Genomic DNA, 26,105 nt, shown 5'->3' with positions numbered 1-26,105 from the left:
TGCATGTATTTGGTGTTTGTATTACGAAATATGTACTGAGCTTTGTCAGGATAAAATCATATTCAACACAAAACACTTCATAATGAGCCATGCTGGCTGATTACCCCAAGATTGGAGAGAAGCAGATACCCAGAGCCACTCATGCGATGCACATGTGATGGTTTCAGAATGTCTGATTCGCTGTCTGGTTGATGTGGCCTTCACTGGGTAAGGGTCAGTCTTTTTATTTCGCAGGTATTTCACATTGTTTATGAACCTTTTGAACGACTGTAGTGAAGTTGAAGATGAAAATGCACAAACAGGTGGCAGGAAACGTGGCATGTCTCGGAGGCTGGCATCACTGAGGCACTGTACAGTCCTGGCAATGTCAAACTTACTCAATGCTAACGTGGACAGTGGCCTCATGCACTCCATAGGTGAGATAAAATGAAAGCTTCATTTAGAAATTTAAAACCTAGAGAACTGGCCTGTAAGACAAGTGGAATTACTTCAGAAAGACCATGTTAGTAAATTTGCATCTGTCTGTCCATATCAGGTTTAGGTTATCACAAAGATCTTCAGACAAGAGCTACATTTATGGAAGTTCTGACAAAAATCCTTCAACAAGGCACAGAATTTGACACACTTGCAGAAACCGTGTTGGCAGATCGTTTTGAGAGACTGGTAGAGTTGGTCACAATGATGGGTGATCAAGGAGAGCTCCCAATAGCTATGGCTCTGGCCAATGTGGTCCCTTGTTCTCAGTGGGTAAGTTCATTGAGTAAGAGCAGAAGAACAGTGCCTGGCACATAGCAGATGCTTCAAAATTCATTCATTCAATGAATTTTTTTTTAATTGAAGTATAGTTGATTTACAGTGTTTCAGGTGTACAGCAAAGTGATTGAGTCATATATATATATTCTTTTTCAGATTCTTTTCCATTATAGGTTATTACAAGATACTGGATATAGTTCCCTGTGCTATACAGTAGGTCCTTGTTTATTTTCTATATAGTAGTGTGTATCAGTGAATTGAATTAATTTCTAAAACTTTTAGAGCTGGAAGAAACTTCAGATATTATTTGAGTGATTTTCAGCTGTGGAAAGTGGTTGGCTCTTCGAGCCCTCACTAGATTTCTTAAATATGAGGATCTTATTTCACATATTTAAAGTAAAACTCAAACTCCTTACCTGACCCACTGAAAAATTCCATTTGAGCACTCATCAAAAGAAAATTAAAACCCCTGATGTGGTCTGGTGTCTTCATATATTAAATGAGATAATTAGGGTTAAATCTCATATTTAGTTGTCAGTAATGCTAGAACTAGAATTCAAGGCTTATGCCTGTTTACTATTGATATACCTCTAGTTCACAACTCTTTTTTTCTGTAATACGTTATACAATTTTTTAAAAATTTAACCACTCTTATTTGCATTTGAAATTGTGGCATTGCTTGTTTTAAATACAGAAGACATAATATGGCTATTTGGCGTCTGTTAATAAAAAATTTCCTAGAACCATGTCATTTTGGGTAACATGCTAAACATTTGAGAAAGCTTGTCCCTTTCCATGTTAAAAAGCTGTTTAGTTTATACTGTACTGAAAATGATTTCATTTCATTTTAGTAAATTATATCTAATTTATAATTATATCTATAATTGTATCTAATTATATCTAATCTGTTGTTGCCTGTAGATGTGTTTCTGCTTAAAAGCTGTAGGATCTTATTCTTCATACTTACAGTGAAACTCAAACTCTTTACCCTGGTCTACAAGGCTCTACCCAGCCTGGGTCCTGCCTCATCTCTGACATCATCTTATGCCATTTTCCTTCTTGTTCACCAGACTGAAACCACAGTGGCCATCAAACATGTTAGGCTTATTTCTACCCTTGAGCACTCTTGCTGCTGCTGCTGCCTAGAATACTTATTCCCTGGTCTCTTGTTATTCAAGTTTCAAGTCAGATATCACTTTCCTAGTGAGGTCTTTTCTGGCCATCCAATCAAAACCACACTCACAGTCATTTTATTCCATTCCTTGTAATATTTTCTTTGCAGCAGTTATTTACTGTGTGAAATTATCTTGTTTATTTGATTGCTTGGTCTCCTTCCACCACAATGTGAGCTACATGAGAGCAGACTATGGTCTATGTTGTTTACTGCTGTAGTTCCAGGTCTTGAAGTACAACCTGGCATATAACAATGACTCAGTAAGTAATTGTTTAATGAATGAAGATGGAATCCTGCTTGTAGCTAGTGAGTTAGAAAAAGGAAATTGTTGAAATCCTCTTGAAGCCTAACATTAGTTCACAGATCTTCATATATTTTGAAAATGGAATTCTGAATTACCTTTTAGCACCTACCTATAATTAGCGCTAAAAATTATCAGTAATTTTTTCAATAAAATAGAATTAGTTAAGTCCAAGAGGCTTTAATCATTTTGTTTTCTTTCAGTAAATCATTTCTTACGTGTTTTATACTAAATGACTTTTTTTTACGGAAGGACTTTTATATTAGGCCAGATCTATTCGAACTGTATCTAAACAAAATACAAGATAACTTTAAAAATTTTAGTTCTGTTTTGTAAATTTAAATTCTGGTGCTTATATAAAAATTCAACTACAATTTATAAAGCCAGACACTTTTAAAAAATGCAAAAATACAAAACAACACTACTCTTCACAGATTTTTGTTGTTGTTGTTTTGGAAAATATAATTATTTTTACAAAAACTATTGTTTATGCTAACATGTTATGGATTTATGATGTTATTTTTATTATGTTATTCTTAAATAAATTAAAATACTACAAATAAATAAATAAATAAATTCTGGTGCTTAAAGTTTTCAGAATTTTGCAGGGGAGGGATTAGAGTGGAAAAAACTAGCACAACAGTCTAAAAATAGTTTTATTTTGTAACTGAATTATCTCTCGTAATTACACTTGGCTTTAAAATGGAGGATAGAATTTTTATATCTAGTCAATTATGTATTATGTAACTGTAGGAAGTATAGCAGCGTATTGGGTCGTATTTGGCTTCAGTTATCTGTGGTTAGGATTGTTAAATTTTTTCCTTTATTCGAATAACAGATTATAATAATCCTGGGACCAGACAAGAATTAGAGGAGCTACAGGCCATGATCCTGCCTTTGTTGACACTGGTTGAAGTTTGGGCCATCTTATTATGGCTACCCCTGTTCTCTCTAAATCTCTTCCCAAGATGTGTGGTTAAACAGTGATTTACTATCACGTTCATTTTTCTTGAGTGTACCAAAAGATACTTTACTGTGGGGAATTATGAGGCTTACCGTTTAGGACCTAGATGGGAATTAGCCACTCATCCCCACTTTGTATGTAAATCTGGCTAATCTTTGGGTTCTGAATGCACAGCCTAGGTCTTTTTCCTGACTTGCTGCAAATCCTGTAGTTTTTCCATTTTTGTTGTTTCTTGCCTAGCCGTGTTCAGCGTTCACTGAGTTTCCCTGACCATATGAGAAGAGAGTAGAGCTCTGTGGTCACCGAAGTCTTATTTGCCCTCATTGATTTTCTAAGAAAATGATCTGTGCATATCAAATTCTTTGCCATCATCTTCTATTTCTGTTTTCTTTCATTTTGTCATAGAATTTGAACTGAATCCTGGATTTTTTTTGTCTTCTGGTAAAGCCTTGACCTCTCTTACCTTTTATCATTTAATCCTTAGAGTTAGCAGCTACTGTAGGTGTATAGAAATAGTCATCTGTCATAGACAGATATACACAGATAAATCCCAGGGGAAAACTGAATCAGTCACCATATACCTCAGTTCAGCAGGTGGTTGTCAGCTTTGAATTTGCCTTTCAGTTTCCTGCTTAAGGAAAAATGGAACTGTTGACACTGACACAATTTTATTTTGTTCTCAGGATGAACTAGCTCGAGTTCTAGTGACTCTATTTGACTCTCGGCATTTACTCTACCAACTGCTCTGGAACATGTTTTCTAAGGAAGTAGAATTGGCAGACTCCATGCAGACTCTTTTCCGAGGCAACAGCTTGGCCAGTAAAATAATGACCTTCTGTTTCAAGGTTTGTATCCATTTATCTTTTTTTTTTTTGGTGTGGAGATATGCCAAACAGTGATTATGTACAGAGCAGAATGTCTTCTTTAATGCAAGATATTTGGAGCAGGCATAATAAATTCCTACTTGTGTATTTCTTTAGGTATATGGTGCTACCTACCTACAGAAACTCCTGGATCCTTTATTACGGATTGTGATCACATCCTCTGATTGGCAGCATGTTAGCTTTGAAGTAGATCCTACCAGGTGTGTCATCCTCTCATCTGCAACAGCTCTCCATTTTTTCATTTCCACTACATGAGGCAAGGCCCTCATAATTTCTCCCCTTGATTCTTAAGATTAGTCTTTAATTATAAAAGTTACACACAAATACATTTTTCTTTTCTTTTTTTTTTAAAAAATATTTATTTATTTGGTTGCGCTGGGTCTTAGTTGCAGCAGGCAGGCTCCCTAGTTGCAGCTCGCAGGCTCCTTAGTTGTGGCATGCATGTGGGATCTAGTTCCGGGACCAGGGATCAAACCCGGGCCCCGACACTGGGAGCACAGAGTCCCAACCACTGCACAACCAGGGAAGTCCCTCAGATACATTTTTCTTAAAGAAAGTTACAAATAACATTAAAGGTGTCTTTGACTGTCACCTCTAGAGGCATAGTACTGTTACTAGTTAGGCCGTTCTTCTGTCCTTTTTTCAATTCATTTGCATATACATATTTCTAGTGGTAGAAACTATATTATAATATGAGCACTTAATATAAATGGTAAGATATTATCAATATATACATGGTTTTGCAACTTTTTTTTTTTAACATAACCCTGTGTCTTAGATCATTCTTTGTCAGTATAGAAAGATAATGAATCGGATTCTTTTTAACTGCTGCATAATATTTTGTGATTTGGCAATATCATAATTTATTTAGCCAACGCCATATCGATCCCATTGACTTTTAAAATAATTAATTAATATTTGACTGCATTGGGTCTTTGTTGCTCCATGCGGGCTTTCTCTGGCTGTGGCGAGCAGGGGCTACTCTTCGTTGCGGCGCACGGGCTCTAGGCATGCAAGCTTCAGTGGTTGCGGCACGTGGGCTTAGTTGCTCCACGGCATGCGGGATCTTCCCGGACCAGGGCTTGAACCCGTGTTCCCTGCATTGGCAGGCAGATTCTTAATCACCGTGCTACCTGGGAAATTCCAATCCCATTGACTTTTGTAGTAGCTTTCTAATTATTGTCCTAGCATTATCTTTTTATTTGCAGATCATTTACTGCAGGAATTATTCTGAAACCTAAAATTTTTTGTCACTTTCTTCTTGGAAACCATCAGTTGTTCCCCATTGACTGCAAGAAAAAAACTCATCTGACTATAATCCACATCACTACTTGTCATTCTTTCATGTGTTCTCTGTACTTTAACTCCAGTGAAATATGCGCATGCTGTACATTTTTAAAGTGGCTTGACAACATGGGGTTCATTGGGATTAGAGTTGCCTAATAAGTAATACCCATTTTCCCCCCACCAAGTTCAAAACCAAAAGGGCAGAGGGAGGGGAGGGATGGGAGTGAAGCACCCAGGAATCAGCTATCTCCTTTATTTCTGATAAAAATGATTAAAGAGTGGGGCTTTAGATCCTGTGGGCATGTAGCATAGGCTTGCTAATACATCACTTTGAATTAGAATCATCTTCCCCATCCCTTGCACCGCTGGGTAAACTACAGGCTTCCATCACAGGGGCTGGCCAGCTTTTTATCACAAGTGGAGAGAAGACCAGATTCTATCTTTTCTGCAGGCAGACATATCTAGAATGGAGAGGATGGCACTGAACTGAGCATGCTTGACTTTGTTTTGTTTTAATCTATCTCACTCTTCCTCCTATAATGTGGATTGACTTAGGAGAAGGGAAAGAGGCCAAGGGGTAATGTAAGGTAATGTAAGGTAATGTAAATGTAAGGTAATGTAAGGTAATGTAAGGTAATGTAAAGCTCCATCTCCATGAAGCTTACTACCTGTCCCCATGGTATCTGGCTTATAGTTGGCATTTCATAAATATTTGTTGAATGAAATTTTTAACACTTATGCTTGCTTTTGCTAAGCCACATCTCTTGTCTTTCAGTTAGGACCTTAACATTATTTTATTTTTTATTTTCAAGTTCAGAGCTTCTTGATGGTTTCTCTTCCTAAAAATTTTATTTGGCAACTTCGTATCAGTTGATATTTTTGGCTCTGCCTTTGCTGAAGTATCAACGGTAATATCTAATCAGAACTCTGGCACCTAAATTAACCAGTTATTGTTAAAATGGTTAAAAAGTTGTAGTTTAAACTTAAAAGCGACATTCTTTTAATGTCATCTTGTATTTTGTTACCATTTAGCAATTTCACTTTCTAAAGGGTAAAAATTACTTAGAGAGTGAACTACTGCCTGAAAGAAATCTACTGTACTAAAGTACTTTGGCACAGAGAAGGGAACTAGATGACAAGCTACCTATATTCAGGTTACTTAAAATCAAGTTGACATCTTTTCTGACATGTAGAGAGGGCTTGGAAGTTGACACTGCTATGTTCATAACAAGAAAAAGCTGAAAACAGAAAATCAGCAACTCTTCTTAAATTCATCAGAGAATTGAAGGGCACCCCCCCCCCCAAAAAAAGGGAAAAAACTGGCGTGACAGCCAAATTCAGAGAATCCCAGCTTACAGGGAGAAACAGCTGCTGGAGTCAGTAACTGGTAGGAACACTTAGGCTGTAATTGACAACTTGCTGGAGGTTGAGTGTGGATTAGCTTGAGAATGAAAGCTCCTGGGGGCCCTGTGTCAGGGGGACCCCCACACTTCTGTGAGTTTGACCTCTAGAAACCCTACCAGGTTCTCATGGTGAAGGTGGAAGAAAAGTCCCCTTGTGCTCTGGGCAGGGGAAGGGGAAAAGTAACCATTTTGTAATATGCCCATAGTGTTCTGTTCTCCCTTACAAAGGCCTGCCTTTAAGGATTGCTACCAGAGCCTTATCTGACCTGGAGGATGGGCAGTTACCCAACTTCAGCCTCCTCTAGCCTTCCTGACTCACATAAGGGGAGAAAAAAGGCTAAGAAATTCTTCTGAAGGTCACAACCCAGCCACTCTGGCCCAGTAAAACGGTGGAGATATAAGCATAAGATTATAGATTGCTTCCCCTCCCCAGTACCTCACTACTACATCAACAGGACTCCAGTGTATTAAAAGTGGGTTACAGCAGAGAGCTTCAACACAGAGACTCTAAGAAGGAATTCCTAGGGAAAACTAGGGAATCCCAGACAACTAGGTAGACAAAAACAAGGACACCGGAAGAAATTGACACCTATAGCTACAGCAAACATTAAGCACAACCTAAGTCCTAGCCAGATTAACATAAAACCTTACACTAAAGACCTCTTTGTTTCTGTTCCTGCTACCCATTATGTCTTGGGTCTTTCAACAAAAAAATTACAAAGCATGCTAAAAAGCAATAAAAATTACAGTCTCAAGAGACAAAGCAAGCATCAGAACTAGACTCAGGTGTGACAGATTTTGGAATTATCAGACAAGGATTAAAATAACTACAATTAATATGTTAAGGGCTCTATGGAGAAAAGTGGACAACATGCAACAACCGGTGGGTGATTTAAACAGAGATGGAAACTCTAAGAAAGAATCAAAAGGAAATGCTAGAAATCAAAAACATTGTAACAGAAAGGAAAAATGCCTTTGGATGGGCTTATCAGTAGACTGGACACAAATGAGAAAAGAATTAGTGAACTTGAAGATATGTCAATAGACATTTCCAAAACTGAAATGCAAAGAAAAAGAAAAACTAAATGAAAAAGTGCATCTTCTCAGAATGTGTGGGATGTAGTGAAATGTAGTATTTACAGCATTAAATGCATATATTAGAAAAGAAGAAAGATCTAAAATGAATGGCCTAAACTTTCACCTTAGAAAATTAGAGAAAGTTCAGTATAAACCTAAAGCAAGCAGAAGGAAAGAGATAAAAATTAGAAATCAATGAAATTAAAAACAAGAAAACAATAGGAGACAAAAACAAAAGCTGATTGAAAATCAGAGGGAAAAATTTTTATACACACACTTAAATAATTGAACACAAAGCTTCATTATAGATCAGAATTAATGGAATAGCCAATAAGTTATCATTGGCATGTGGGAGGCATGAGGGATAGATGTATTAGAGGGACATCTGAAACAGACCAGCAGCACACCTGCTGCTGTGTTGACTCATTAAGAAAAAGTTCCCACAAAGTAGACAAGAACTGTCAAGGTTTCTAGGAATCTCTTCTAGCCCTGTTAAATATATTGTTAATATTTTCTTTCATACGCAAAGCTTCTATGCCCTCCATATCTCAGATTTGAGTTACTATTGTAGCTTCTTAAGTGATCTCCCTTCATAAAGCCCCCATATTTAGACCAGTCTCTTTTTAGTTCCCCATATATCCCAAGTTCATTTTCTGCCTCTGACTTCCCGGCAACCGGTTGCCATGTGAATTAATCGTGTCTGTCTCTGGTTTGCTATTTTGTCTTTTATATCCTTGAATAATTGTACTCATTACTTAGTGTGTACTTCTCTCCGCTCTTTGAGAGGTTCAGAGGCCAATTATTGTTGAATCCTCAGCACCTGGCATTAAGATGGCAAATAGTAGATGCATGACAAATGTTTATCAGATTGAACTGTGTGCTTGTCCTGCCTTCTTCCTTCTGAAATGCCCTTACTTCTTTTTGCCTGTGCAGATTCTTTCCCTCCTTTAGAACTCATCTAGTCCATGAAATCTTTCCTGCCTGTCATCTACATTAATTTCCAAACTCTTACTGTATCCATATGCTGCACCACATGGTGAGCTGAAGGAATCTGGAGTGTCCCAAACGTTTATGTAATATGTAAATTAGGATAGAAAGAAAATTACTAGTTAAGAGGTTGAAAACAAGTATGTATTCAATAATTGTTTTGGTAAGGTACTATGCTAGTTTTTAAGGGGTCAAAGATGAATACATCCTTCAAGGATCTTACAGTTCAGTAGGGGAGATAAGACATATAACAAGTAGTTAAGTAGTGACTTTCATAGGGAATGTGTTTTGAGAGTTCGGTTGGGCAGCTCAAGTAAAGGTTTGTGGATTTGAGAGCCACTGGGTAAAATTTAAACCCCATAAAGTAGGCATTGTAATTATTCCTGTCTTATTGATGGAAAAAATGAGGCTCAGAGAAGTTAAGTATCTTGACCAAGGTCATAATGGTCAATAAGTGGTAAAGCTGAAATTTAAACCTAGTGAGTCTGCCTTCTGAATATCTGCTTTTAATCACAGCACCAAGACTTTAGAATCATACAGAAGAGGGGCTTCCCTGGCGGTCCAGTGGTTAAGACTCCGTGCTTCTACTGCAGGGGGCACGGGTTCAATCCCTGGTCAGGGAACTAAGATCCTGCATGCTGTGCGGCACGGCCAAATAAATAAATAAATACCTTAAAACAAAAAGAATCATACAGAAGAATTAGCAACAGTAATTGAATGTGGGGAATAATGGAGTACTGCAGGCAAAGACGACATCAGAGGTCACCTGAATGACGTGATTGAAACAGTGATGGTGCCGTTGACAACATGGGGAACACAGGATGAGACATACAAGTAGGAGGAAAAAAATCAGCTGATTTTGAACAAACTGAGTTTTAGGTACTGGCAAGAGGGACACCTAGCAGTTAGAGATATTAAACTGGATATGAAGGGCAGTTGAAAATAGGGCCTGAATGGCCACAAAATATTGAAAGCATGTCTAACTTTACTGAAGTCATGGAAATAAAAGTTAAAAATGTGAGATGCACTCTCCTACCTACTAGATGGACAAAAAATAAAATCATATACTAAATTTGTGAAAATATAGAGGGAGAAGAATTTTTATACACAGTTCTCAAAATTGCCTTTTTTATAGTTGGTTTGTTTAAATCAGGTTCCCAACAAAGTCCAAATGTTGCATTTGGCTGAATGTCTCTTAAGGAGTCTCTTTTAAGGAGTATGTCTGTCTGTTTGTTTGTTTTTAATTGGTTTTGCTTTTTTTCTTTTTCCTCTCGGTAGGTTAGAACAGTCAGAGAGCCTTGAGGAAAACCAGCGAAACCTCCTTCAGATGACCGAAAAGTTCTTCCATGCCATCATCAGTTCCTCCTCCGAATTTCCCCCTCAGCTACGAAGTGTGTGCCACTGTTTGTACCAGGTATGCTTAAGGTTAGAGATTACCATTATTAATCCACAGCTAAATTTTAAAAAATGCTTTACCACAGAGGGATTTAGCTGCTAATAGTGTGTGGTTGATAATACTGAATCAATTTGGATGAATAATACATTAAGAATTGTTTAAATTGGCTTTAAAAATATAAAGTAGTTTAAGGGGGTACTTTAAAAATAATAAATTTTCCTTGCGTTGAGAACAAGCTTAAAATGCACCAAATCTACTGGGTATAATAGATGTGATTGAAATGAGATATATTATGGAATTTTTGTTGTTGTTTTTATCTTGTACCTAAATTACTCATAGGGTCTTTCACATATGAGGCTGGTCTACTCCTTGTTTTTTGTGTTGTGAAATGCTTGATCCATAATTTTGATTTTTTATTAAGCTCTATTGTGTTTGTGTCAGGTTTTCCCAGGACAGGCTGATGTTTTATTTTATGTAGAATGCTACTTATAAAATATATTGCATCATCACTCATGTCAAATTATTAGACTTTCCAACACTAGAACTGCAAGCAATGCTTCTGAGTTCAGATGTCCACAGTCACCCCCTACTTGCTAAGGAAATTGCATCTGTGTTCTTTTATGGCTTCCACTGTGTTTTTGATCGGCATATGCAGTTTCAGAAATGATTTAATCACTCCAAGGGAGATTAGTACAAATCCACATTAGCCTGTTAAAACTGTGATTCTGGAAGAAACATTAGTGGGTCTGGAGTTTGGGACAGGGGCAGGTATAGGGGAAAAAAATTATGTTTTTATCAAAACCCATGCCTTTTGTGTCTTTTTCTTTGCAGAGTTATCCCCAGCCATTTGTTTTTTAGCACAGGGCTTTGGTTGCTTAGAGACATTAGCAAGATCAGTGAAATTGTCATTTAAAAAAGCTGTTTCAGGCTGCTCTTTGTGAATTTTTCCCCCATTGCTATTTATAAAGATGTATCTGCTGTATCTATAAAAAAATGTTTCATCATGTTTGTAGATGATGAAGCATACTTAGCATTAAAACTCTCTTAATTTAATTTATCATGACTTTTCCTGCCTTTTCAAAATAGCTCAAGGAAGCTTAGGAGAGCCCCACATAATTTTTTCAGCTAGTTAAATCTGAGACCAGAGGGTGGTTTAGTTATAATATGAAATCTAATACAGTAAGTAATAGCTTAAGTCTGGGCATTATTCAGGTTTCTCTTTAAATCCAATTCAGTCCTTTCTGTTTATAAAACTCGGCAGATAAGAAATGGTGAGCACCTATTAAAAATAGTCTGGACCAACTTCTTGGTTGGCCTAATAGTAACTGTTTTCAGAGAGCAAATGAATTTCTCAAGTGGCAGTGGCTTTGACTTTAGCTGGTTAGAAGTGAACGGGTCCTAACCACCTGGTTACATATATGGTCTCTAGTAGATTTTAGTAGAAATTCTTCATGTGGTTGTCTCCCTAAAAGAAAACAATTTTTGTATCATCAGCAAACTTGGAGTCCCATTTGATAAGGAAAAAGGAACTAAGTGCTTGGCACTTAGTAAGTACTTAGAAAATATTTAATGAAGGAATAAATAACCCCATTTCTCCCACCCAAGTAAACAAGATTCTTGTCAGCTTTCATAGTTAGGAAGGGAGGGAAGTGAAAATAATGCAGAAAATAATGCTAGTTGATAATTGGTGGCTTATTAACCACTATGTGTTGTGCTTTTTAAAACATTCCATAATACAATATCCCATATTACAACAGACCTGAATTATTGTATTAAAATTTCACATACAATTATTCCCTTTAATAATATTATTTAAATGTTAGTGCATTTTGGGGACGTGTTGGATAAACTTATTGTTGGAATGTACAATACTATAGAGGAAATATATGCTATGTTATTTATAAATAAAAGTTTGTTTTTTAATAAGTGACTGATTACAGGAAATTTTACATTTACTAATTAAAAATGAAAAACAAATAAACTTTGATCTCAAGATATTCTTTCATTGAGTCTCCTTCCAAATGTAGTTTTTCCCTTAGTTTGCTCTTTTATTTTTATTCATCTTCCCTCTTCTGGCTTTTCCTTGCCCTTTTGACTTTGGAAATAACATAATGGTCCATTTGTACTTTTATGTTGTGCTGGGAGGGATAGTAGTCGATTGTTTTTTTCCCTCTAGTAAATATGTCTCCTGCTTTGGAACCTACTGGGGAAGATTTGAAAGCTGAGTATATTGCTAGCTAATAAATTTCTCTGAGCTTTAGGTCTTGAGTTAGTACTTTTGACTGTTAAGCCTTTTTAAAATCATGGTTTAACCATGTCTTTCATTTTATATGCCTCCTTACTTAGTGGACTGGGTTAAGATTATATAGGAATAGCCAACTGTGAACATGTGTTAGATTTATAACTGAGACATTTTCTCATGTATTTATTTCCACTTTTCCTCCTGATAGTTTTGGAATAATGAGAAAATAATTCCCAGATTGGATATTCTCCTAAGTTGTGGTGAGAGAATTCTGAGAAAGAGCTAAATATGATTCTAAATAAATGTCGTCTTTTCCTAGCAAATGTGCTTCTCCAAACAGAAGTCGTTTACACAAAAATTTTAAGGCTATAATTGATGGTTATATACCGTAATTGAAAATAAAAAGTGTATAAAACTGCATTTTGGGGATAAATTGGGTTACTGGTGCTTTTGTATATAGTCTAAAGTTTGAATCAAAGCTCCTTGAGGAAAGGACCATGTCTTCTTATTTTATTGCTTTCTTCCAGTGCTTAGAATGGTATCTAGCAAGTAGGTGCACAGTAACTACTTGGATGGATGGATGGATGGATGGATGAACAAATATCAAACTAATGCCAAGTTATTATGGGTTATGGTGTTGAATGCACAGAATTTTTAGAATAAAATGCCATGTATGGTGGATTAAAGAATTCTAATTTGTTTTCAAGATATTTTAAAAATAATTATTGTGCCTAGTCTAGTCCAATCAGGAGTCTTTTAATTTTAACAGAGCTCTTTGGCCTAGAAGGAGCTCGGAGAGATGAAACCAATATGTCTCTGTGGGTTTTGGGGTTTGTGTGTGTGTGTGTGTGTGTGTGTGTGTGTATGTGTGTGTGTGTGTTTTGGAGACATTCTGATAAATGGTCAAATCTGTGAAAAATTTTAAGCAGGCTTACAGTTTTATTCTGTAATTTTCTCTGCAGTTTCTTCACTTTAATATTAATGCTTATTTCTAGTTGAGCTGATAACATTCTTTTCCCAAACGTTGCAGAGCTTTTAACCTCCTCTGATTAGAACTTTTTCAGGAAGTAGCCTGCAAACAAAAATAAGTGAAATTGTAAGAGTAATCTTTCTTAAAGAGAGAGAGACTAGCTCAGAATCTCTAAAGTGTATTTTTCTATTATATTTAGCCATTTAATGTTTATTTTTTTAATCAGTAGGATAGGAATTCAATGCCAGCTATTGGAAAAAGAACTTTTTAAGTCAATTGAAGGATACACAGAGAAGTATATATAAATATATGTATCAAGAAAAAATTATGTAGACGCATAGAAGTGTTTTTAGAGTATGATCTATTTGTAATGAACATCTTATATAAAATTTATCAAAAGCTAGGATTTAACTGAAATGTAAATATTAAATATCCTCACATTCACTTGAGGAGAGCTTTTCTGCGATTTATAGCCAGAAATAGTAGATATGATTGTCTCAACATTTCTTGCTATTTATGCTTTGGCTTAAAAATGTAATAAAAATTAAAATCCAGAGATAAAATTCATCCCTCGAAATTAAGTTGATTCCTAATTTTTTGTTGATTCCATTTGTGTTACATTTTGATCATGTAATTTTATGTACAAGCCAACATTGTTTTTGTTGCTGTATGTAGTTGGTGCTGTGACTTGTTTGTGCTCATCTCTGTTCTGTAGGCAACTTGCCACTCCCTACTGAATAAAGCTACAGTAAAAGAAAAAAAGGAAAACAAAAAATCAGTAAGTTTGGAGAACTTTTTTTTAGCTGTTTCTTTCAAAGCAAAACAAAAATCTTTTGCTGTTTGTTAAGAACATCTTCACTTCAGCCTATTTGACCTTCACTGTAAAATCATTCTACTAATTCTGGCACAAAGTAGCTTTCATTTCAATTAACCCTGGAATTAAGTTACATTGAAACATTCTCTGTGTTCCTTTGGTTTGATTTATCCCAAAGGTGTTTTGGGGGCATTTGTTGCATTGGATATCCCTGGTCTAATTTTATTATTTATTCTTTAAATTATAAATGAATGCCAAAGAAACTTAATTTCAAGGCCTTAGGAAATGCTGACTCTCTTCATTCTTGCTTCTTGTTTGCAGGTAATGTGAGTGATTTCTTTTCCTAGAGATGAAAGTTTTTCTTAATTGTTAGAAGTACATGGAAGGAAAGTGTCACTTTCTAATAAACCTTACCTAAAAGTAGCTAAAGTTTATTTTTTACTTCTTATATTTTTATCTAGACAGTCTCAGCCAGGATTTAGATAATTGTGCTTAGATTATAAAAATTCTAATGGTAAAACAAAACCACTTTTACCTTAGAGAAAATCATTATTAAACTATTGGGACTGAGAATTATAGTACTTCTGAAATAAAGGAAAAGTGAGCCCATATTTATAGAGAAACACCTTATTTGCAAAAATGATATGCATATACTTACCTGCTTCTACGAACTTGCCCTAATTTAAAAGGAAGAAAATTATGGTAGTCATAATTATTTTCTTCCTGTGAGTGACATTTGTCCAAAATATTAACGTGCATTCATTTTAAATTTGCCATTATCTGTCAGTGTGACCGATCTTTATCAGGCTCAGTACTACCTTTGTTCGTACAATCCAAATAAATCTAGAGAAAGATGTAAAGAAAAGCTTCAGGAGTCACGTAGGTAGTTTACTTTAAAAGGTAACATTTAGTGTAGAGTATTCATCTGGTTTCATCTTTCATTTCTCGTCTGAGCTTTACATATAATAAATTTCTATTTTAAATTCAGAACTAAATTAAAATTTAGAGACATATTTTTATGTCCATTCAAGAGATTCTTTTTTGGATAGGTTAAGTAAATTTGGTCAGCTGTGAGCAAATGAATTGGATTGGATGGCCATCTTACTTAATAAAAACATTTCTTTCTAATGCTTCAGCCTTCTAATTCTCAGCATATGTGGATTTAACATAATATACACCATCACTGTTGAAATTAATTTACTATTTCTAACACTCTTGTTTGGTGTTTTACTAATACCATTGTGTAGTATATCACATAAATTAAAATTCAGGCTTTCTCTTTTTCTCTAGAGCATGTTTTTTAGCCTTCCTAACATTGCTTTATTTATTAAGATTTTGTCTAGAATTGTTCCTTGAAATGTTTTTTTCTACTAGTGTTATTTTCAGATTTAAAAAAAAAAATGTTTCTGGGTAACACTAAGTTTTGGAATGTATTTCTCAGCACAAGTGATATGAGGTCCCTGTGGAAACAAAGGAAATCTAATTGGCAATTTAAGATATTTTAGAACACATTGCAAAGTATGAAGACAGTATAGTTATTATAAATTTAAAATGTTGGTTTATGGAGTTGTTGGCTTAACAGAATCTACTGATCTAAAAAGCAAGTTAACTTTCTTTTGGGGTGTATGTACCATGGATTGTAATATGTAAAATATGGAGAGAAGGTTCTGGCTTCTGGTTTGTAGCTGTGTAATCATATTATAGATAATTCTCTTTATCATACTCAAACATATACTGTAAATTAGATTTCCTTTGAGAAGTTGTCAACCTAACTCAGGTAATTAAGGATAGATGGGTTGTGATTCTCTTGATGATGTACAGTGTATGACTGCCTTTATTTGTAACCTGTAGTTAAGCTTTTATGGGGGGGTGGGCGGGGAGGTAAGTAAAGGGGACATTTGACTGATAATTGGTTTCAGCATTCAGACTGGCCCTACTTTGACCTTTTATGCAGAATGTCTTTTGGATACAAATTAGATTTTTGCAGATTAAAAATAGAAACAACTTGAGTATGTGTATATTATGAGGTAAAATTACACTGATGTTAATTTGTGGTGAAAGGAAAAGAAGTATTTTAATAAATTAACCATAAAATTTGTTGTTGAGCATTTTTATGGATGTTGATTGTTTTATCAGGTTTTAGTTCCAAAAATATACTGTTATTGGTGAGCTACATAATTATATGATACATGAAATAATATGTGTTCTTGTAGTGTGGATACTTTTGAGTTTTGACATGAATTATTTTTGAAGATGTGGAAGTTAGTGAAGGTGTAGTACCTTTCATAATTTTTACAATATTCCGTTAGGGAAATAATTCACTCAGATATTCATTAAATTCTGCGATTGAGTAATATTGAGTTTAAATCAGGTATAAATGTGCATCACACTTTAAAAGCTTTTCTGTCCTAGAGAAAACCAGGAAATAGCTACTCTAAAAGTGCATTTTAAAAGAGTTCTCTGTGTGCATATAAGTAATTGATTTTTTTGAGACACTTTCCCAGCAGGTTAGTATTTTACAATTAACCAGTTCTTTGGAAACCAAATTCTTAACTTTTACTTCTTTAAAAACCATTTCAGGATTTTAATGGATTAAACTGAATATATGCGATTCTTTTAAAACAACCTATTTGCAATTATAAATATAAAGCAGTTTTTAATCCTGTTCCTTCTTGCTAACTCACTCCTTAAAGGCTTTAAAAATTTGTAGGTTTGTTGAGGTGTTTCTTATCTTTTAAGATTAAAATTTGTGAGTTCTAAAAGAAACAATCAGTAGCAATGGTGGTCTGTGAACATTCTAAAATTTATGAAGAGTTTTGTCTGTGCGAAAGTAAACGTTCATTTTTCTGTTCCTACTCCCCGAAAGGTTAAACAGTGTACTAGAGTAGTAAAAGCACTTGTGTTTTCTTCTTAATTCTGTTTCCAAAACTGTATTTCAGCTAAAAATAACTAAAACAGTATTTAGGTTTTAAAGCCACTCTTCTAAGACTGCTGTGTTTAGCCACCTTCACCAGTTTCCTCTTACTGAGGTGTAAGGTTGTCCTTCATGCAATAGCACTCCAAGTACTATAACACCAAGAAAGCTTCCTGAGCTATGCAGTATACATGAAGGTGAGAATATATTAGTTATAACTCACCCTTGTTATCACCTCTCAGAAAGATTTTCTCAGCTTTTAAAAAGTCATTCTCTAAAGTCTTATTTTTACTAACTTCCTGTCATATATAGTTGAAAATTATTTTGAGATTTTAGGCAGTGAATAAGAACACATTTAAAATGTATACCACATGAAGCACTGAAGGAAATAGAATGAAGTGAAATGATTCTTATTCTTTCCAGAGTTAATCTTGAGTCAGTCAGCCATGAGAATTCATGACAAGAAGTATTATTTTTTTGAGGCATTGTGAAGAAAACTAGAGCTGTGTGAGATTCTGCATATAAATCCTGTTTTCTCATTTTCCCCCAGTAGCCTTTGAAATGCAGGTTTATCCTTGGAATCCCAGAACATTGAGTGGAGTACTGCGGCCTTGCCGTTAGTCAACACTGCTTTAAGCAGCAGTTAGGCACGCTAAGCATGAATAGTTGTAGAGATTTAAATGTTATATGAGTGTTCTTTAAAAATAAATATGCGTGTTATCTGTAACAAACGTAAATTTCAGAAAACTATAATTTTCATGTGTTAATTTAAAACAGGACATGCTAGGAAAAGATGGGAGCTGAGCCAGCTTCATAGCACTTTCCCAGTCTAATTTACCTTCAAAGTGGAATGTTTTATAAAGAGAAAAAGAGAAAATAAATCCATTTAAAATGTTGAGCTCACATTGTTTTTCAGTGTGGGCAACGATTTCTTGTATCTTTAACTTTTTTTATTTGACAGAATTACAAATTGAGGTACACATAGGGGTTCTCTCTTTTGCTGGTGGGATCCTGTTTTCTTTTAGGTCCCCAAGAATTCCCATTCCTCCATGGTTTAAATAATAAGTAGGCCCTTATAAAGCATTCTGATGTAGAAAAAGAACTGGCAATAATGTTACTTGTAAGTAAGTTTTTTCTCTCGATAGGAATCAAAGAAAACTAAGTTTTGTTTTGTATATGGCAAGCATTTTGCTCAAGAAATTTAATTGTACCTGGTATACAGCAAAATGTAAGTATTTACCATTAGGTATTGGATGTTTCAGGTATATGCTGTTGAAAACTTATTTAGCTTTGCCTTACAAGAGTTGACCACACTCTCATGTTTTGTAATCTTAGTAAAATATGATAATCCTTGTGTGAAAATTTGTTCTGCTTTTGTTGCTCATCAAATCTGCAGTATAAACAGTGATGATAAAATTAAGATCTTTTTTCAGATCTCTTCTACACAACTCATCTATGAGACTTCTCTTTTTTTCTTAGATGCCTTGATTGTGCTTTTAAATGATAGAGGGCAAGAATTGAGGATAAATTTTTGTTTACTGATGTTTTGGGAGTAGGAAAAATTAGACATGTGTTGTTCACAAGGATTGGTCTTTCAGCATTTTTGTGCAAAGTTTGACTTTCAAGCCCTTTCTTCCCATTTCCTTGTTTTAATTCAAACCATATACTGAATTCTCCACTCCTTGTTTTTAGGTGGTTAGCCAGCGTTTCCCTCAGAACAGCATCGGTGCAGTGGGAAGTGCCATGTTTCTCAGATTTATCAATCCTGCCATTGTCTCACCATATGAAGCAGGGATTCTAGATAAAAAGCCGCCACCTAGAATCGAAAGAGGCTTGAAGTTAATGTCAAAGGTGAAGAATCATTTTGATAAGATAGCTATTCAAAATTTCTCTTCCATAAATTTTCAGTTTTTCGTATTCACTGTACTTTCTCTTAATTTTTGAAATGCCCTGTGGTTTTCACTTATATGCTTTTGTTTTATTTTTGTTTATATTACAAAGAAATTCATTAGACTGATACCGATGGACCTTATTATCATTTGAAAATATTTTAGCAAATGTCTTCTGAAGATGGTTTTCTATGTAATCATTATGGAAATTCTGAAATGGAAACCAAAATGTATACTATATGATTTTTAAATTAAAAAATACATTAAAATTTTAATTTGTATTTTATATATGTAAATATATACGTGTTTATATAATTATATTCATATTTGGGAAAGCATAGAAACAAAACCAAGTATTTATTGAATAAGCAATAATTGATTTTTAACTACCAGTAGAAATTGTATCAATGAGAAAATTAATATTTTTTAAAGAATATATGAATGTGTAGCTTTCATAAATAAGTAATCAGATCCTTTATAACCCTATTTTATTGTTTAGGTACTTCAGAGTATTGCCAATCATGTCCTTTTCACAAAAGAAGAGCACATGCGGCCTTTTAATGATTTTGTGAAAAGCAACTTTGATGCAGCACGAAGGTGAGCAGCCAGCCTGATACTTAGCCAGTTGCTCTGTTTGGATCAAATATTTTCAATTTCACTCAAGTCTATGTACTTGATCTACATGAAGCTCCTGTGTAGGTTGTTTTCTTTTTTCTCTCTTGGTCAAGAACATAATCTTATTTTATTCCACTATAAAAGACAGTAATGAAATAAAATGATATTCTTTATAATCTGGTAGTGATTTCCGTATTTAAAAACCAGAAGGGGTTTTTGACATATCTCCTAAAATAAAGGATTTGAGTTTGACACAATATGGAGGAGAGGAAGAAGGAAAAAGATTTCTTTCAGTAAAAACTAAAACCAAACTGGTACAGATAATGCATTATAGTGTATAATCACAGGTTTTTTTGATGTTAGAATATTTTTGATACTTTAATTTGGATATGTATGTAAACTAAAAAGTTACTCTTTAAACCACGTGATGCAAATGCGTAAGATTTTGTTCATGAGTAACTGGATAACTGCTGAAGTTCTATGATTTTAGAAAACTTGAGTTCTGCTAGGTTCCCGTAACTAGCTAGTTGCTTCTCTTTCTCTCTCTGAGTTGCTGGTTTATCTGTAGAGTAGGTATAACACTATGTTTGCCTGTGAGTTGATTTTAGAGAAGCAAATGACATAACTTATGAGAAAGTGCTTTGTAAATGTAAGTTGACATCAAGAATTCTACTTTTCATACAGTGTGAATCTAATTGTTTTGGCTCACAGTCTAAGCTATACTTGTACAACACTCTCTTCCAATTTTTCATTATAGTTCCTGCGAACTTCTGTCTAATTGGAGTTTAAAAGGTGTACTGTTGGACTGCAAATCACATTGGAAAGAAAGTGAACGTCAGCATAGGATTTATATTCTGGCAGATTGACTACCCATAGAAAGTTAAAAGAACAAAGGTTCTGATCCTGGCTTTGACCTAAGAGCCTGTACAGACCTTTGGGGAGGTCTTTTGTCTTGTCTGGGCCTCCATTTCCTTATCTGTAAAGTACTGGCTTCTCTACAAAGTCTCATCTGTTTAAATTTCGTTGTCTGACCTCAGAGCCTGCTCTGAAGCTGTAGCCAGGTATCAGAAATGGAAGACCAACTTTCTCCTTGTCTCTTCTTGTTTCGTTTAATGATTAAAACCTCCATATTTGTAATAGCAGTAATTTCACAAAGTTACTTCACATAGATTTAATTCAAGCGTAGATATGAGTATATCTGGTTTTTGAAATTCTAATAACTTTGCATTTTTGAAGGTTTTTCCTTGATATAGCATCCGATTGTCCTACAAGTGATGCAGTAAATCACAGTCTTTCCTTCATCAGTGATGGCAATGTGCTTGCTTTACATCGTCTACTCTGGAACAATCAAGAGAAAATTGGCCAGTATCTTTCCAGCAACAGGTAAAATTGCCCTGTCATGGGGATATTGAAAAGTCTCAGCTTAAATTTTTTTTTTTTAGTATTTATTTATTTGTAATAAATTTTTGGCTGTGCTGGGTCTTAGTTGCAGCATGTGGGATCTTCGTTGGGGCATGTGGGATCTTTATTTGTGACATGCGGACTTCTTAGTTGCAGCATGCATGTGGGATCTAGTTCTCTGACCAGGGATCGAATCTGGGCCCCCTGCACTGGGCATGTGGAGTCTTACCCACTGGACCACCAGGGAAGGCCCAGTTTAAATTCATACCAATAAAATTATTGGTCATGAATGCTTTTTACTTTGCATCTTCTTAGATAAGAATTACGATTTGGAAAGAGAAATGTAGACTCTTTTTAAAAGTATATAGGCAACAGGTTAAGTCATATTAAATGATCAACCAACCTACATCAGTGCTACAGACTTTTTAAAAAATATTAAGCTAAGAGGGAGTTAATCCTCTGGTGGTCCAGTGGTTAGGACTCGGCGCTTTCACTGGGTTTGATCCTTGGTGGGGGAACTAAGAATCCTACAAGCCATACGGCACAGCCCCAAAAAAAAAAAAAAAAAAAAAATTAAGCTAAGAATTCACAAACTAGCCTTTTGGGTTTTCTCTGGTTTGCAAACATAATGTACAACAAGACATAGAGAAATTTAAATATACTAGAAGTTCAAGTGAGTATTGGCATCTGAATCTGAAGAGCAGCTTAATTCTTAGGAATTTAATAATTAAAACATTGCTATTCTATTGCAATCCTATAATAATCCCATTTGTGATACTCTGTATGCAAATAGCTTTATATAGACGATACTTAATAATTGAAAATTATTAATTTGGGAATTGTTTCATTTGCTGTTTTTAGTTAAAGTCTCTTGTAGCCTGAATCATTTGCTGTCCTTTCTAGTTATGTATGTTTATAAAGGGCCCAAATTCCTACGTATGAGTTCTCTTACAAAGGTAAAATGAGTCCAGATTACTTTTAAATGGCAATAAAAATGGTTTGCTCATTCATGGGAAAAATAGAAGACCATAAAGCTAAGGCTAGCAACCAATTAGGAAATGGGAGTTTAAAAGAGAGAGCATTTTAATCCTTTAAGAGTTCTTAATGGCTTGAAGTAGACATGGGTTTGACTAATATGTGCCTAAGATAGAAAGAGGAAGATGCTTTCTGTATCTGTGTGGCACTTAAACTGTGGAACTTTTAAATGCAAGAGTTCTTTTAAATGCATTTTTTAAGCACAAACTCTTATATAACTTACAATCATATTCATGTAGTTTAATACTAGAGAGTTTTTCTTCAATTTGGTTTTTTAAAAAAAGACACATTCCAAACATAAAAAGAAGTATAGACCATAATGTAACAGAGACCCATGTCTACCACCTAGCTTTAACATTATTTATTTTTCTGTAATTACTTCAGATCTTTATAACATTTTATTTCTTGGGGAAGAAAAGGTATTACTTCTCTCTTGTGTAACTGACAAGAAAAAGGAAATTACAGGTATAACATAGGTACATATAATGTAGTTTTGTGTGGTTTAAAATTTTACAGCAGTGATACACTGAGTATAGTCTCTTCACACAATATTCTATTTGAGATTTATCATTTATTTAAGTATTTCATTGAATGACTATATCACAGTTTATTTTTGCACTTCCTAAATGATGGATATTTAGGGTTTCCTGTTTTTTATTATTTTAAATAGTGATGTAATAAATATTCTTCATGTTTGTCTCCTTGTGTATTACCTAAATGTGTAATTGCTGAGTTATGGGGTATACACAGCCTCAACTTTACTAGATGTTGCTGCATTACTTTTCACAGTGTACATGCTTATTTACGCTTTGACAGCACTGTGTGAGGGTACCGCTTTATACACATCCTCATCAAAATTGGCATTAGCAAACTTCATAATTTTTTTGCCAGTTTGATGTTTGTGAAGTAATGTCGTTATCTTTAGTTTTAAACGTTTAATAGTTGTTGAAAATTCATATTTACCCTGATTAAGCAGAAATCTGATATCAGGGACAGTATGCCCACTTCCTAAAAAGTGGATCAGAATGTTATATTTACTTGCTGATTGCCCATTTAATGGTAATGGATTAATGCTAGAACAAAATGAATTTTTATGTGAATTTTGTAGTTTGGGGAGTGGTCATATTTCTAAGACATCTCAGTGTAAACTTAAAACCCCTGAGCTCTTTTGGATTCTGTTTACAAATTAACAGGAACCACCAGCTGACAGTAAAAAGAAAAGCAGCCAGTGACAATCTAAAGAAATGTGTTCTGCTAAATGTGAACTGCTACCTTTTTCCTAAGTAGTTTGCTATATCTAGGGATCACAAAGCTGTTGGAAGACGACCTTTTGATAAGATGGCAACACTTCTTGCATACCTGGGTCCTCCAGAGCACAAACCTGTGGCAGATACACACTGGTCCAGCCTTAACCTTACCAGTTCAAAGTTTGAGGAATTTATGACTAGGTAAAGTATCACCTTGAAATGATGATTGCTTTCTTTTTCGATGAGATGCAAGGTTTACCACCAGGCCACTTGTTAGATATGCTTGTATATTTGATAGAGAATTATTAGGAAGGATGTACTTAATGACCACATTGCCATGTTTTGGAATCCCACTTTTCTCTTACCCTATATATTGTTGAAATATGCTTTGTTTCATAGTTGATTTTCTTATAAAAATAATAGCATCTTATTGAATAGTACTTTGTCATATTGTTTTGAGGTGTTTTTGCATTTAATAGTTAAAAGGGAGGGTAGATAACATTTTCATATTATAATTAGGGAAAACAGAGTTCAAAGTGAATAATTAATTTGCCTAAGATTCCATACCTGATTCATAGGTCCTTTGGTTCAAAGTGCAGAACTCTTTCTACTACACTGTAACATTTTTTAGAACCCTCCTGAAAATTAATGATACTAGCTTCTTTTAGATTGAGGCTCAGAAAATATAGTATACTTCAATATTGCTATAAAATTTCTGTAGACATTTGTTTTGAATCTCATTTAGATGGATTTAGTTTGGATCCTCATTGTTAGACATTCACCACTATGATGTTACAGTGAAGATAGTTTGCTGAATTCTTTAGTCTTTATAAAGTACCTTTCATACTACTTTACACTTAGTCACTTAGTGTTTCATAGTGAGTGTGGGTTAAGTGTTTTGTTCATGGTGTGTGCCAGAGGCAGAGAGAAAAAAGCAGAATATGACATTCTGAAGTTAATTCACATTAACGATTTGCACATAATGTCCCAGGCATCGTAAGTGCCTGGTATTAATCACATTACATACAGGCCATAGTTTTGTACACATGACTCCCATATTTTGATACTGTTAAAAGAATGTATGAATGTATAACAATCTCCTTTCAAACTTAATTTTTATCTTTAGCTCTGTTACTTAATTTTTATCTTTTTAGCTCTGTTACGTTTTTCTGTGTAACAAATGTTTATTCCTATGTAATTAAAGGAATATTTTCCATACAAAATTTTCATGTTACCTAGCTGAAAATTGTGCAGTCCAAAAATGTAAAACTATTTTTTATGCAACATTACTAAGGATGTCCTTGCCATTTTTCCATCTTTCAGAGAAAACCTCTTTATTAGTCCTTTTACCTAAGACCCTACCTTCCTTACAAAGCAACCTTCTGTCTTTTTGAACACTAAATGGTGTAATATGTGTAAGGTACTTAGAACAATGTCTGGTGTATATATAAAGTGTTTAATAAATATTAGGTGATATTTTTGTTCTAAGTTCCTACTGATGCTGAGACTCATTTTTCTTTTAAAAAAATGGAAATAGCTTTATAATGTTGTCAACCATAAAAATAAAAATTGTTAAATTATTCAAAACAAAGAAATCTAAAAAAGAAAGTAAAACGTTTTCAGTTATTTCATCCCTTAGAGATAATTTAGTTAACATTTGGCAGATAGCCTCCCAGTCATTTACCTATACACATGTGCACCTATTTCCCTTATCAAGTGATATCTATGTTGTTTCCATTAATATTAAACAAATGCTGACCTGGCACAAGCAATATGATGAACTGAGGTAATGCAGCCTCTCCTCCCACCCCCAAGACACATAGAAAAACTAGGTAAAAGAAAATGTATTTTAATAATAAAGTAGCACAGGGAGATCAGCTCGTTGCTTTGTGACAACCTAGAGGGGTGGGAGAGAGGCTCAAGAGGGAGGGGGATATGAGGATATATGTATATATATAGCTGATCCACTTTGTTGTACAGGAGAAACTAATACAACATTGTAAAGCAATTATACTCCAATAAAGATATTTTGAAAAATAATAAGTGCATACATAGCTGGAAGAGAATTTTGGAGCAAATTACCTAGTATACAGTCAGTACAGAGAGATAAAGAAATGGAAAATATGAAAGAGTTTAAGAGATACAAGTGAGAATGAGAAGGTCCAGCATATCTAATAAATAGAGCTTAAAGAGAATAGTGAAGAGGTAATATATGAAAGACAACAAATGAGAATTTTCCAGGGTTGTTGACTGACAAAAATCTTCAGGTTAAAGACACACACTGAGTACTGAGCAGAATATATAAAAATTAAACCATGCCTTTTTTGGAAGTATATTTAAATATATATAAGAGTATAATTATAAAAGTGATATTCAGAATCAGGGAGATTAGAATGGACTTTTAATAAATTGTGTTGGTACAACTGTACCAGTAAGTAACCATCTGGAAAAAGATAACGCTATTTGTGAGGATAAATTCCCATAAAGAAGAACATGTGGGCCTTTCTCACTCATTCAGAATCAGTAAGCCAGGAAAGAAAAGGTTGATAAACTGAACTCTTAAAAAACAAACAAGTAAGTAAAAACTCAAAAATTTATGTCTAGAAAGAAAAATGATTAAAAACAATTCTATGGTTAATATCCCTGTCCAGTAGTTTTCTTAGCATTATCCTAAGAACCACTGTTTGTGGTTCAAAGAACAACACCTTGAATTTTTTGGTACATGTTAACCACATTGCCCTTCAGAAAGCGT

At 34.5% G+C, this 26,105-nt stretch overlaps 1 protein-coding gene across 7 annotated transcripts in view; it reads left to right on the top strand.

Annotated features, from left to right (window-relative positions):
- NF1 (neurofibromin 1) overlaps positions 1 to 26,105 on the top strand; it is a 251,530-nt gene that overhangs the window by 128,833 nt on the left and 96,592 nt on the right. For 6 of the 7 annotated variants that reach the window (XM_059996364.1, XM_059996365.1, XM_059996361.1 and 3 more), the window contains 10 exons: positions 235 to 416; positions 536 to 747; positions 3,876 to 4,037; positions 4,173 to 4,276; positions 10,109 to 10,244; positions 14,154 to 14,216; positions 18,859 to 19,017; positions 19,555 to 19,652; positions 20,907 to 21,053; positions 23,408 to 23,554. In XM_059996364.1, the coding sequence (XP_059852347.1) occupies positions 235 to 416; positions 536 to 747; positions 3,876 to 4,037; positions 4,173 to 4,276; positions 10,109 to 10,244; positions 14,154 to 14,216; positions 18,859 to 19,017; positions 19,555 to 19,652; positions 20,907 to 21,053; positions 23,408 to 23,554 (1,410 nt within the window). The remainder of the gene's footprint in view (positions 1 to 234; positions 417 to 535; positions 748 to 3,875; positions 4,038 to 4,172; positions 4,277 to 10,108; positions 10,245 to 14,153; positions 14,217 to 18,858; positions 19,018 to 19,554; positions 19,653 to 20,906; positions 21,054 to 23,407; positions 23,555 to 26,105) is intronic. The other variant, XM_059996363.1, reaches the window with a different exon arrangement.

Source organism: Delphinus delphis, chromosome 19, assembly GCF_949987515.2.
Source record: "Delphinus delphis chromosome 19, mDelDel1.2, whole genome shotgun sequence".
In the NCBI taxonomy this organism is placed as follows: domain Eukaryota; kingdom Metazoa; phylum Chordata; class Mammalia; order Artiodactyla; family Delphinidae; genus Delphinus; species Delphinus delphis.
This window is presented reverse-complemented; position numbering and strand designations above follow the sequence as displayed.